This window comes from Rhipicephalus microplus, chromosome 1 (genome assembly GCF_043290135.1).
Source record: "Rhipicephalus microplus isolate Deutch F79 chromosome 1, USDA_Rmic, whole genome shotgun sequence".
Lineage (NCBI taxonomy): Eukaryota > Metazoa > Arthropoda > Arachnida > Ixodida > Ixodidae > Rhipicephalus > Rhipicephalus microplus.
The window spans coordinates 130375282-130386795 of record NC_134700.1 but is presented as its reverse complement, the minus strand read 5'-3'; the positions used below and the strand labels follow the sequence as shown (position 1 = coordinate 130386795).

General features: G+C 47.3%; 1 protein-coding gene across 1 annotated transcript; it reads right to left on the bottom strand.

Moving 5' to 3' along the window:
* Nucleotides 1-373: 373 nt before the first annotated feature.
* LOC142768796 (uncharacterized) lies at nucleotides 374-8221 on the bottom strand. Its single transcript, XM_075870945.1, has 2 exons — nucleotides 8154-8221; nucleotides 374-2988 (listed from the first exon to the last, which is right to left on the bottom strand). The coding sequence occupies exon 2, from the start codon at nucleotides 2854-2856 to the stop codon at nucleotides 970-972; it is 1887 nt and encodes a 628-aa protein (XP_075727060.1). The 5' UTR covers nucleotides 2857-2988; nucleotides 8154-8221; the 3' UTR covers nucleotides 374-969.
* Nucleotides 8222-11514: the final 3293 nt, after the last annotated feature.

The following is an 11514-nucleotide window of genomic DNA, read 5'->3' as shown; positions in this document are numbered from 1 at the left end:
TTTAACGTGCACCCCAATCTGAGCACACGGGCCTACAACATTTCCGCCTCCAACGGAAATGCAGCCGCCGCAGCCGGGATTCAAACCCGCGACCTGCGGGTCAGCAGCCGAGTACCTTAGCCACTAGACCACCACGGTGGGGCGATAAATTGTGCATTTAACATAACCCACAACCCAACAATGATATTTGAAAAAATCGATTTCTACATTTGGCATCTTACCTTACCCCTATGAAAATATTGTCCCCACTGTTCCCGAAAAACAGTTCATTGTGGGACTTTACTTAGACTTAAAGCTCACGCGTAACAAAAGCTATGCCGGGTTATCACGAAAATGCAGGCCTTGAACAATGAATCAGGTTTATGCGCATAGATGTCATTTTATTCATTTTATTGGCGTCTTGCTAACTTCACCTGAGAAGAACTGCATGGCAGTTGCCACAGCATAGAAAAGCGCACTCCTCCAAGAGTTTAAGTCTATACACATTTCCGTTCCAGCTCTGTCTGTCAGGCATCCTTTTTCTCGAGTCTCGAGATGTAAAACTCAAATCAAGTGGCATGCATGCTAATGGGTAGCGTAGATTCATTACCTAATATTATCAGCCACAACAGAGTAACAAGTTAAAAAAACAGGATTTTTCAACTGTCTAAATTAACCGTGCGATGCATAAAAACAAATTGATTGTCTCCTTTATAGTCGAAATGCGCGCTTTCAAGCAAGTCATCGCGGTCACAGCTAAGCAGTGACAGGCGTTGTACAATTTGTGCCGCGTATAATAAAACAGTTATATTTTTGCTGATTATATTGTTGCTGTTCTTTGCTCTTGCAAAGACATAGATGAAAATTTGGACGTGATATAATCATTACAAGAAAAATCTTAAGCCGAGATGAACGCGCAGTACTTTATCGTGCAGTCTTTCTTGTAGCTCCGAAAAAGTCGTTAATCTACGATTTCTGCGACACAAACGCTCATTTCGTGGCACCTTTGTAAAATGCATTCGCCGAGCTTCTGCCATCGTCACAAGTGAAGATTGTCAAGTCGACAGCAGCCGGAGGCGACGCGGTGGTCGTGCCAGCATCCCCAGTCGGCGAACGCAAGACGAAGTTTCGATCATGCACTACGCCCTTGACGTCCGCTCTGCCAAACTCATCATTTCCATGGCGCGAGGCAGGTGACGATGAGTATGCGGAGAATATTTTGGCCAGCTCTTCGGCCGAACTTCCTTCGGAGCGATGACAGCCGGCTGCAGCTGCTTGATGCTTAGGCACCGTGATCTGTAGTGAACAAGCTCTTTCTAGAGCCTTGGACGATCCGCTGCGGTGCCTGCGCACAACCTCCGAGAAGGACGACTCCGTTTCGGGCTCATTCCAGCACTCAGTCTGAATATACTTGGAGACCATCTTGATCGGCGCGAAGAAGTCATGCCAACAACCCTGGATCCCACTCGCAATGTTGGCCGAAGACGCGTTTCCGCTTCCCAGTTGAGCCAGGCCAAAGTCCTCGGTCAGAGAATCCGCACCAAACGCCATGTCCAGGTACCCACGAACTTCTTCGACGTCATCATCTTCCTTCGTGGTCTCGGAGCCCGCCACGTACCCAGAGCTGCCTTGTTCACTCGAGTTCGCGCAGCTTGTGCTAAAGAACGCGAGAGGAGCTTCGTACCACTGGCGCGCGGTGCAACCGGTGACGTCCAGCGAGTGCTTCTGGTGTTCGTCTTCAAATTGTCTAACCTCTGTCACCACTGCTGGACGTTCCGGCTTTTCGTCGACAACGCGGTCCCCTTCCTTGCTTTCCGGGCTATTTCGCGCTTTTACTTTGCCGGTGACAGCCAGCGGGTAATGTGGTTCTACAGTCTGCTTTTCCTGGGATTGATTATGCCTCTGCGCGTGCAGCCGGCTCAGTTCCCTCATGGGAACGTCGAGCAGTCTTGCTTCACCCTCCTCGCTTCCACTACGACCATTGTCTCCCGGATTTGATTTGCGTTTCAGCTCACCCTTCGACGACTTCTCTGTTCGCTTCTTTCGTGCCTTGGCCAAGCTGTTTCTCACCTCTTCTTCGTCTTCCTCGGCCTTGACACACCTGGACGAATGAAGTTTGAGGCACTCCATGATATCGGTGAGGACGGCGTTCAAGACAGCTTTCTCCTTGATCAGTTCGGCTTGCCCCGCGGTATTCTCGACTGTCGCCGCGTTAGACTTGATGTTCAGCCCGGGGTCGTCCACGTTCGTAGACATGACGTACGCAATAACGTTGTCCACGCCAGCGGTCGAGGCCCGTTTTGGGTCAGCTTCCGCCGCTGCGGCGGCGTTTTTCGCGTCGTCATCACTCGGGAACGGTTGACCCAAGCACACGTACAAAGGGTCACGTATGATGTTCTTTCGCGACACCACGACCACCGGTTCACGGCGGCCTTCCTTCTTCCGGCGACCCTTTTTACGACGAGACCTCTTGGTCCGACTGACGCTCTCGGTGCTCTCAGCTCGTTCGATACTCGTTCCGGACGAACTCTCTTGAGCAGCGGGCGTCCAACCGCCTTCAGGAGTCTCGGTATTAGACGGCATTCCACTTGTTCCTGGAGTGCTGATATCAGCAGGATCCAGGGCCACTGTCTCGGATTCTCCCACGTCCTGCTGGTCGCCTACCACTTTGGGTGTACGCTCCAGCGCGCCGGCAATCTTGCTTCCAGCTATCTCCGCCTTCTTCACCTTTCCGACTTCAGGTGCTGCGATCGCGTCCTTGTTGTTGGCCGACAGAGCAGCGAGACTGTCGGTTGATGCGACGCTAGCCGCCGACATGGACTTATGCGATATTCCGCTGGGTGTTGTGTCGTCATTGTTTTTCTTCGCCTTTTCCATGGCTGATAAGGTCTTTCGTACGGGAGCACAGGTTTTTGACTGAGCAGAGTGTCTTGCGAGAGCTGGTGCGACGGCGCCTCTCGGAGATACCGTCACGGCTTCACGGTGATGTTGAGTCTTGCCCTGCACCACCTGCACGACAGACGAACGAAGAAATTGTGCATGTGTTGACAACTTGACAAGATGCTAAAGTATAAGCTGTGTGCGAAATGAAGGTCTCCACTCTTTTCTTTGATCTCTATACCAATGCCTGAGCAGGAGCAATTGTCACAAACAAGCGCTGAAGAAAGCGCGCACCTTCGATTTTGAACGGTGGCGGGAAATCCAGGCGCTGGTACGTCTCAATGAAGCGTGCGCAACAAAAAAAAAATGCCCCCACCAGGAAATCGTGAAGAAATGCGAATTTATTGTGAAGCTTCCATAACGGCGTTTCGAACGTGAGAAACCAGTGTTAAACAAATGTGTGTTTTTTTAGGGGCGAAGCTCCTTATGGCGTGGCTTGTGCGTCCCTCGTAGTACGTAACCACTAGTGGCACATACTCGAAATAGGTATAACATTTGACCTCCAAGGTGGTGGCGGTGAAAGATTTCTTCTGTGCGTTGTTTAACAATAAAAAATAGTGCTCAATGTACATGCCGATGGCTGCTAATGGGGAATGAGAGACAGGAGCATTCGGCTTTTAGTCAACGCACACACTGCGATCCCCATTAGCAGCCATTGACATGTACATTGAGCACTATCGGACAAGAAAGGGTTGCTACATTATACTCGCTGGGTGTGACCTCCTTAGTTTTAGAAAGGATTAGCGAGCGTTGAGCATCAGGGCCATGAATACAATGAACTAGTATATATCATGAATGAATTCGAGGTGGTTAAAGGGGGGAAGCAGATACGAAGCGCAAGCCGTAAGAAATTAAAAGCTGAATCCTCCTGTCTCTCATTTCACATTAGCAGCCACTGGCATGTACATTGAGCACTATCTGACAGGAAAAGGTTGCTACGTTATACTCGCTGGGCGTAACCTCCTTGGTTTTAGAAAGGTTTAGCGAGTGTTGGGCCAAGGTGCCATCAATACAGTGAACTAGTATATACTATGAACTCAAGGTGGTTGAAGGTGGGAAGTAGACCCGAAGCGCAAGCCGTAAGAAAATGTGCGTGTGCCACCTCTCGTTTATTCCTTGGAATGTCCACTGAATGGCGGTGCTTCTGTATGGGGAATATATGATAAAAAGATGCGAGATGGTGGGACTTGGAGTGTTGAATAGATGGACGAATGGACACACACACAGATGCATGGATGGACGCATGAATGGACGCAGGGGCGGATCCATGAACGAACGCAGGGACGGGCGCACGAACAGACGCATGGACGGTCACACAGACGGACGCATGGACGGATGAATGCTTCGCCCCACTCTCCATCATTCACTCCGTGGATATGCTGCCAATTTTTTTTTCTTACACCGGTCCGCCAATAGTGCCCTTCACCGCACGGGGCGTTTTTCTGTCGCGAGAAACGCGGCATGCACTTTAAGCCCTAGTAGCTAGCGTGTGCGGTTAAAAAAATTGGCCACGTATACAGTGGGAATTGGTGATAAGCGAAGCCCGAATAAGGAAGGGTGAAAGGTCACTTTAAAGTCAGCACAACGTTAATAGGCGGAGGTAAATTATGCCGTATATGACTTCCATGCCATGATTATCATATCTGGACGTTTCATATACTTCCGTCATCTAGTAACGTCACCTGATACCAACTCTGCCATACCTGGAGCTAGCGAAACGGCCGCGAGCATGCTATGAGCGTAGCATGTAGTCATGTTTTACGTGAAACACATATTATTATCATCAGGTTTGGACGTGTCATTTACCTTCGTCGTTTATTCACTTTCCGTGATACCAAATTCGGTACATGTGGAGCTAGCGCAGCGGTGGCGAGCGCGTCATGAAGGGACCAATATATTCCGACGCAACGTTGACGCACGCGCAGGCAGGGCGCAGCGACGCCACGCTAGCAAAACGCGAGCACTCTATAGAGCGACGCCAGGCGTGATGCCGCGGCCAGCGTCCGTCGGCACGGCCCTGTGGCAACCGGCACGAAATGCGACATACTGCGTTTCACGCCGACGACGTTACTTAGACAGCGTCACGTCTGCCTCTCTTTGTGACGGAGGAACGCCATGTGCGCTCAAACGCGCATGCGTTAAAGCAACGCAGCACGGCTCGCGCCTGCGAGTGTATGAAATGCAGATCCACAATGACGGTCAGTGGGCAGATGATCCACTGACCTCTACTAGGGGGATATCGGCGCCTGGCGTGGCATCGCTGGCATGACGCTATAAAACGCCGCCTCACGTTGAAGTGTATTAGCGCCTTGAGTGTGATGTAGATTAATGTTCTTACATGCGCGCATCTCATGATTATCATGCTTGCACCAGTCTCATACCTTCGTCATTCATTGGCGTCACGTAATACCAAATTCGGCATATGTGAAGCTAGCGAAACGGCCGTGAGCGCATCATGAGTGTGGGACGTAGTCATGTTGTTACACTACACGCATGTCATGATCATCATGTTCGGACGTGTCCTTTACCTATGTCATCCGTTGGCGTCACGTAATACCAACTTTGGTACATGTGAAGCTAGCGAAACAGCCGTGAGCGCATCATGAGCGTAGCATGTAGTCATGTTGTTACATGAGACGCATCCCATGATTATAATATTTACACCAGTCACATTTCTCCGTCATCAATTCATGTCCCGTAATACCAAATTCGGTATATGCAAAGCTAGCGAAACGGCCGCGAGCACCTCATGAGTGTTACATTTAGTAATTATGGTACATGACACGTATGTAATGATATTGATCTTAAGGTCTGTCACTTGTGTCTGCCATGCAGTAATGTAATACCATACCAGTTTTGCATCATATCATGTGAATGAAACCACCGCAAGAGCAGCAAGACCATGGCATATAAATCATGAAATTTATGACACACATGTCATATTTTCATGTTATGACTAGTAAGGTATGTTCGCCATACAGTCATGGTATATCATATCATTTTTGGTATTGATACCATTATCCGAACTGCCAGGAGAGCTAAAAGTCATAGGCGACTGGATAGATAGATAGATAGATAGATAGATAGATAGATAGATAGATAGATAGATAGATAGATAGATAGATAGATAGATAGATAGATAGATAGATAGATAGATAGATAGATAGATAGATAGATAGATAGATACGCTCAAAGTCACCGAAGTTCTCGAAGAAATGCTTCGCATTTAAATACTATGAAGTGAACAAAACAAAGAGCGTTCTGGGCTCGGCATTGGCGTTTCACAGCGACGTGGCGAGCTCACATTTCCGGATGTTCTTGGAATGCGCCGAGCCAGCGAACGGTCGAGAATGAGGCGTGAGCGGACGAAAAAGTGGGGCGCAGGGAGGAGAGAGAGCGAACGGTGAGAGAATGAGCGGTCAAGCACTGCACCTCTCATCGTACCTGACGGCCGTAATGTCAGCGTGTTATAAACACAAACGTTACACAAACGCTGGCAGCACAAACGCCACAATAGGATTTCAAACTCACTGCATTGAGGCGGTGGCAAGTCACGTTCAAGTCAATGAGGTGAGGGCTCCGATCGCTAGGGACAAGAAGAAGCGCGCGCGCCCGCAGCTGCTGCTTACAGCTATAGCGACGCCGAAGCGTGACATGTTGGGGGCTGCAGTTGCTATAGACGCGCATGCTCACAGCTATTACTATGGGAGATGGCGGTGAATGGATACCAACGGACGCCTGACATAGCCCGACTAAGAAGTGCACTTGCATTAAGAACAGCAAGAAAAGACGCCGCGAGCGCAGCTCCTCTCATCCTCGATACGGCCTGCTCCCGCCGCCACAATTTAGGACCAAACACCGAGCGAATTCTAGAACCATTCTAGAACCATTCTAGAGGCCGCAGTGCTGAATTGCATCACGGGGCGCGGAAACTAGGAAAAACAATTTCCCCTTTTCCCAGCTCTGGCTGTGCTGCGCGTCAAGAAAAAGCCTGCAAGCTTCGAGAACCCAGAGGCAAGCGGTTATAGACAAGCGGCGGAGGGAGGCAAGCAGGAGAGGAAGTAAGTATGTGATCTGCCAGTAGACGAAGGCCTGTCCTGAAGTGGCTGTGCGTGAGTGGCTGATGGTGATGTCAGCGATGAAGTTTTGTTGTTGAAGTGTGGTCAATCAATCTAGAAGAATCGAGTGGCGATGCCGTGAGTACGGAAGTTTCGAGGAGCGTTTGCTGGACGAGAAACCTTGGATGAACGGGATGACAACCAGAGCTTTATTTGGTATGACTGTTTCTTGAAAGAGAAGCACTTAAAAATAGTTCCAAGAACTTGGGAGCGAATATGTTTGATTAAAATTGCAGTCTTTCAAGGGTCTTTGGCAGTTAATGCATGATATTGCATTGTATACGCAAGTTGTCATTTATAGATATTGTTTTGTATGTGGGATGCCGCGTGGATAGAAGGACACATCATAACATAAAACGTAATGATTGTTCACTAACGTGGTAGCAACAGCGGGGTGAGCATGCAGGCGCTGCGCTTGAATGGTTAGAAAAAATCAGAAGCTTGGTAGCTTGCGTTTTATAGCCACCATGCAGTGGTGACGTAAGCCTCCGGTGAAGCTGCGGTCGCGCTGTCCCTTGTCAGAAGCGTCTTCCAGCAAGTGGCCGTGTCACAACGCACTAACAAGAGACGAGACAGAGGCTGCGCAGGTTTGTGCGCAGTGGTCGCCACAGATGCATCGGCATAACCTTGCGAGTTGTATTGTATATGATAACTGCCGAGTGTGCACATTTTTGTGTTGCTTGTACTGCCTTATCTGAGAATATTGTTTGATTTGTTTGAACTCCCTGTTTCGACTCGATCTTAACCACAGCCGTTCTCTCAACGCACCAAAGGGACCAACACTGAATCGCCCGCGCTTTTGTGGTGCATTTAGGGGGACCGATATGCCCTTGGAATCAGCCCGGCAATTGCCTCTCTATTAACGGGACCAGTGTGTGCCTGGGTCTCGGTTCCCGCTCTGCTGCTTCTTCATGGCCCACGCTGCAGGCGCTGTACCTCTTTGGTTCCACATGCATCGCGTCTGATGCACGACACTACAATGGTCTGCAAGAGCTTTGTGACGTCTACACAGCTGTACTTGAAAGTTCCAGATGCCAGTCGCAAATATAGCAAGACCATGCATAGCACGTACCCACGTACGCTATAACATGCTAACGGTAATTTTCTCTAACTTACCGGAAATTTGGAATAATTCAACGCCGATCGAAGCTTCCGGTGCCGAGCCGGAGGACGTGGTTGATGATGATAAGGACGCCTTAAATATGGCTCATACCCACTCAGGGGGGATCGGTCAAGAACTGATTACACGAGTTAAACATTTTCAATATTGAATATTAAATGATAAAGATATAGTACGTTAACTGAAAACAGTGTAATTAGTAGTGTTCGCCCGTTCAGACCAGGCAGAATAGTGATTATCGTGACTACAACTAAACGTGCTTAAAAATAATGCATATATTAATAACCACAGCGAAAAAGATCACTTTTTTTAAAAAACTAAAGCTGCACTAATAAGACGCAATCAGCCAGTTCAAGTCTCATTCGTTTTGTTTCGTAACGGTAAGCAAAAACGGTATCAAAACCGTTGTTGTGGTTGAAGCCCAAAGTCGAAGCAGCGAAGGTAAGTATGTTGTCACTTTACAAGCTCAGCCCCACTTTAGAGAACAGGATAACAAGGATATCTTTGTTTGTTTGTTTCCCAGGACTCATGGTTTACACCCACTCAGGGGGATTGGCCAGGAAAGTGTAGTGCATTTTTTTCTGTGAGCATTATAATTACGCGTAAAAATGAATTTGTATTATCACTAAAGCAAGGAAAACCCCACAAAAAGAGAGCAAACGAAAAAAATTAAAAAGCCATTTTGAGAAATTTTGAGATTTCAGGTGTTGTCATTACCACTCAGTTGTGTTTACTTGACCTTACCATTCAAAATTTTTTGGATGCTAAATGATGATTATTTCATTCAAGATTACAATGGCATACGTTTGAATACCTGAATATAATTGCAAACAGCATTGGAATCATCCCTGTGGCAATGTCCCAAAACTGAGGGACCAAAATTTAGTGCAGTTTCCGCCGTCAATGTAACGCCTATATTCAGAAATGGAATAACTATAAGTCTTTTTCTAAGTATAGTGTATCGGCAACAGTACAAAAAATAATGCTCAATTGATTCCATTTCTCCGCAGAGTGCGGAGAGGGGTGATTCATCTGACCAGCTCTGTGTAGATACAAGCTTAGGTTGGGAACACGACATCAAAATTTAGTAATTAAAACTTCGAGCTTTCTGAACTGACTCCAGTGGGGTCACCATGGAAACTTGAGGTGGTTATATTTTGTCCATGTAGTTACTTTTTCAATCATATCAGTGCAGATTGCTGATATTCGATATCTTCTTGCTGTAATGTATTAAACTTTTGGCAGTACGGATAAAAGTGGGCCATCAAGCGTGGCTCGTGCTACGAAATCGGCCATTTCATTTATTCTTAATCCACAGTGTCCTGGAACCCACAGTAACCTCAGGAGTTTCAACTGCAGTGGTGCTAATGCTCTGAACTCTCGAATTCTATCGAATTCGAGAGTTCTCAAAAGCTGTCAGAGCTGCACAAACTGAAACAGAATTCGTCATTATGACTGCGTTGTTTTGATTTTACGGACGTTTTTGAAGAGCTGAAATAATCGCCACGAGCTCAGCTTCAAAAAGTGGAGTAAAATCAGGCAGTCTCACTGAGAAGGACCAGTCATGCGAATAAGAGGCAATGCCTACACCTGCCTTCTGATTATTTACTGAAGCATCTGTGGCTATTATATTTTCAGTTTCTGCATGCTCCAAGTAATCTAATATTATGGTATTTAAAATTTTGAGAGAATGTAACTTAGCGTTTTGGGGGAAAACATCATCATATTCAATTATACCATTACATTTCAAGTCTTTCATCTCAATTACACTTCTGATGTTCACATTTATACTTTGTAGTTTCTTTTGTACAAATATTATCTGGGGTGTGTGAAACCGTGGCCAATGTGCAAGAAAGAAGGTGTCTGGGTTTGAGATAAATGCATATTGAGATCTTCTTGCCGGTAAGCTATGAAATTTTAAAAATGCTTGTACTGTCAAAATGCGAAATCGACAAAGTAGTGTAGGCAGGGGCACTTCCTGGTACAGTACGTTGATAGCCACAAACCTAGAGAGTCCAGACGTATTCACAGCGCTTGTCGCTCCAAGACAACTAAAACTTTGTCCTAGCACCACGACCTTGTAGCTAGATCCAAACTTCGTGTGTCTTGAAATCCATCCGGAAAATGTATAATGACTAGGCTGAAAGGACTGCAGTTTGGTAATGTGATGTCTACTGCCAAAATTTCGCATTCTAGAGAACTGTTTGTATGACCTTTTGACTTCCATACCAATTCTCTTAATAATAAAGAAAGCTAGATCCCCACCTCTCGATAGACGGTCTAGTCGAAAAGATCGGAAGTTATTTAACTGAGACAAATTATGTACAGATAGTCATGTCTCTTGTAAAGGTATAGTATCAGGAGAAACAAGAATAACGTGTTTACAACTTCGACGTCATCTTTGTTCAGTTGGAGCAGATTTTTGGCACTCCAGCAGATGATCCTATCGATATCAACAGCGTTTTTTTTTTCAAGAAAACTAACCCAACGACAAACGCCCACTCTCCTTGGTGTTGTCCGGATAATTTGGATAATTCTCATCCTCATCTACATATTCTTTTGGAGGGGGGGTGACAGAAGAAAAAAATCAATTATACAAGTTTTGTATTATACGACACAAACTAGCGAAGTGTATTGTTAAATATTATTCGCAGGATATTTCACTATTTTTTATTCTGAATGGTTTTCACAAACTTGGTGATTATATGCATATATGTACTTAGCATTTTCCCGAGCAACGCCTGCATATCTTCACCTGTCCACCACCGCGGTGAGCACGTGCCGTCAGAGAAGGAAGATGAAATGATGAGGCCGCCGTCTCCAGGAGCTGACCAGCCGACCAGACCAGCCCACCCGGCTGTAACAACGGCTTCCTCTCCTCTCTCTCCGTCCTCTCCGACGTCTGGAGCGACACCTGAAGGCGAGGCTAAGTTCTTTTCCACGAAAGAATTGTTCGTGGTGCTGTCGGTCCTCGTCCTCCTGCTGGTGCTGCTACTGGTGTTCGCCTTCTTCTTCGACGCAGACAAGTCGCAAGGCGCTTCGGTGAGCAGCAACGCCAGCTGCTGTTCGCTCGAAGCCATGGCGATATACCGACAACTTGATTTCTCCGTGGGCCCGTGCCGCCGTTTCTACAGCCACGTTTGTGACTCTTTCGGCCCGGATGCTGATCTCCCGAGCCTCAAGGCGTCCGACTACTATTCTGAAAGCGACTTCTACACGAAGCCAGCGCGACCGGCGGGCCTGGCAGTGTACTCTCTCTTCCAGTCCTGTCTCACTGACATCAAAAATGCGCACAGGCTTGGCGGCTCGACGGCTGCGACGTACATCGACGCGCTGGGAGCCGAGAATGTCGTGCAT

Excerpts from the sequence above, each read along its gene's own strand:
- LOC142768796 (XM_075870945.1), bottom strand. The coding sequence starts at position 2,856 with ATGGAAAAGGCGAAGAAAAACAATGACGACACAACACCCAGCGGAATA.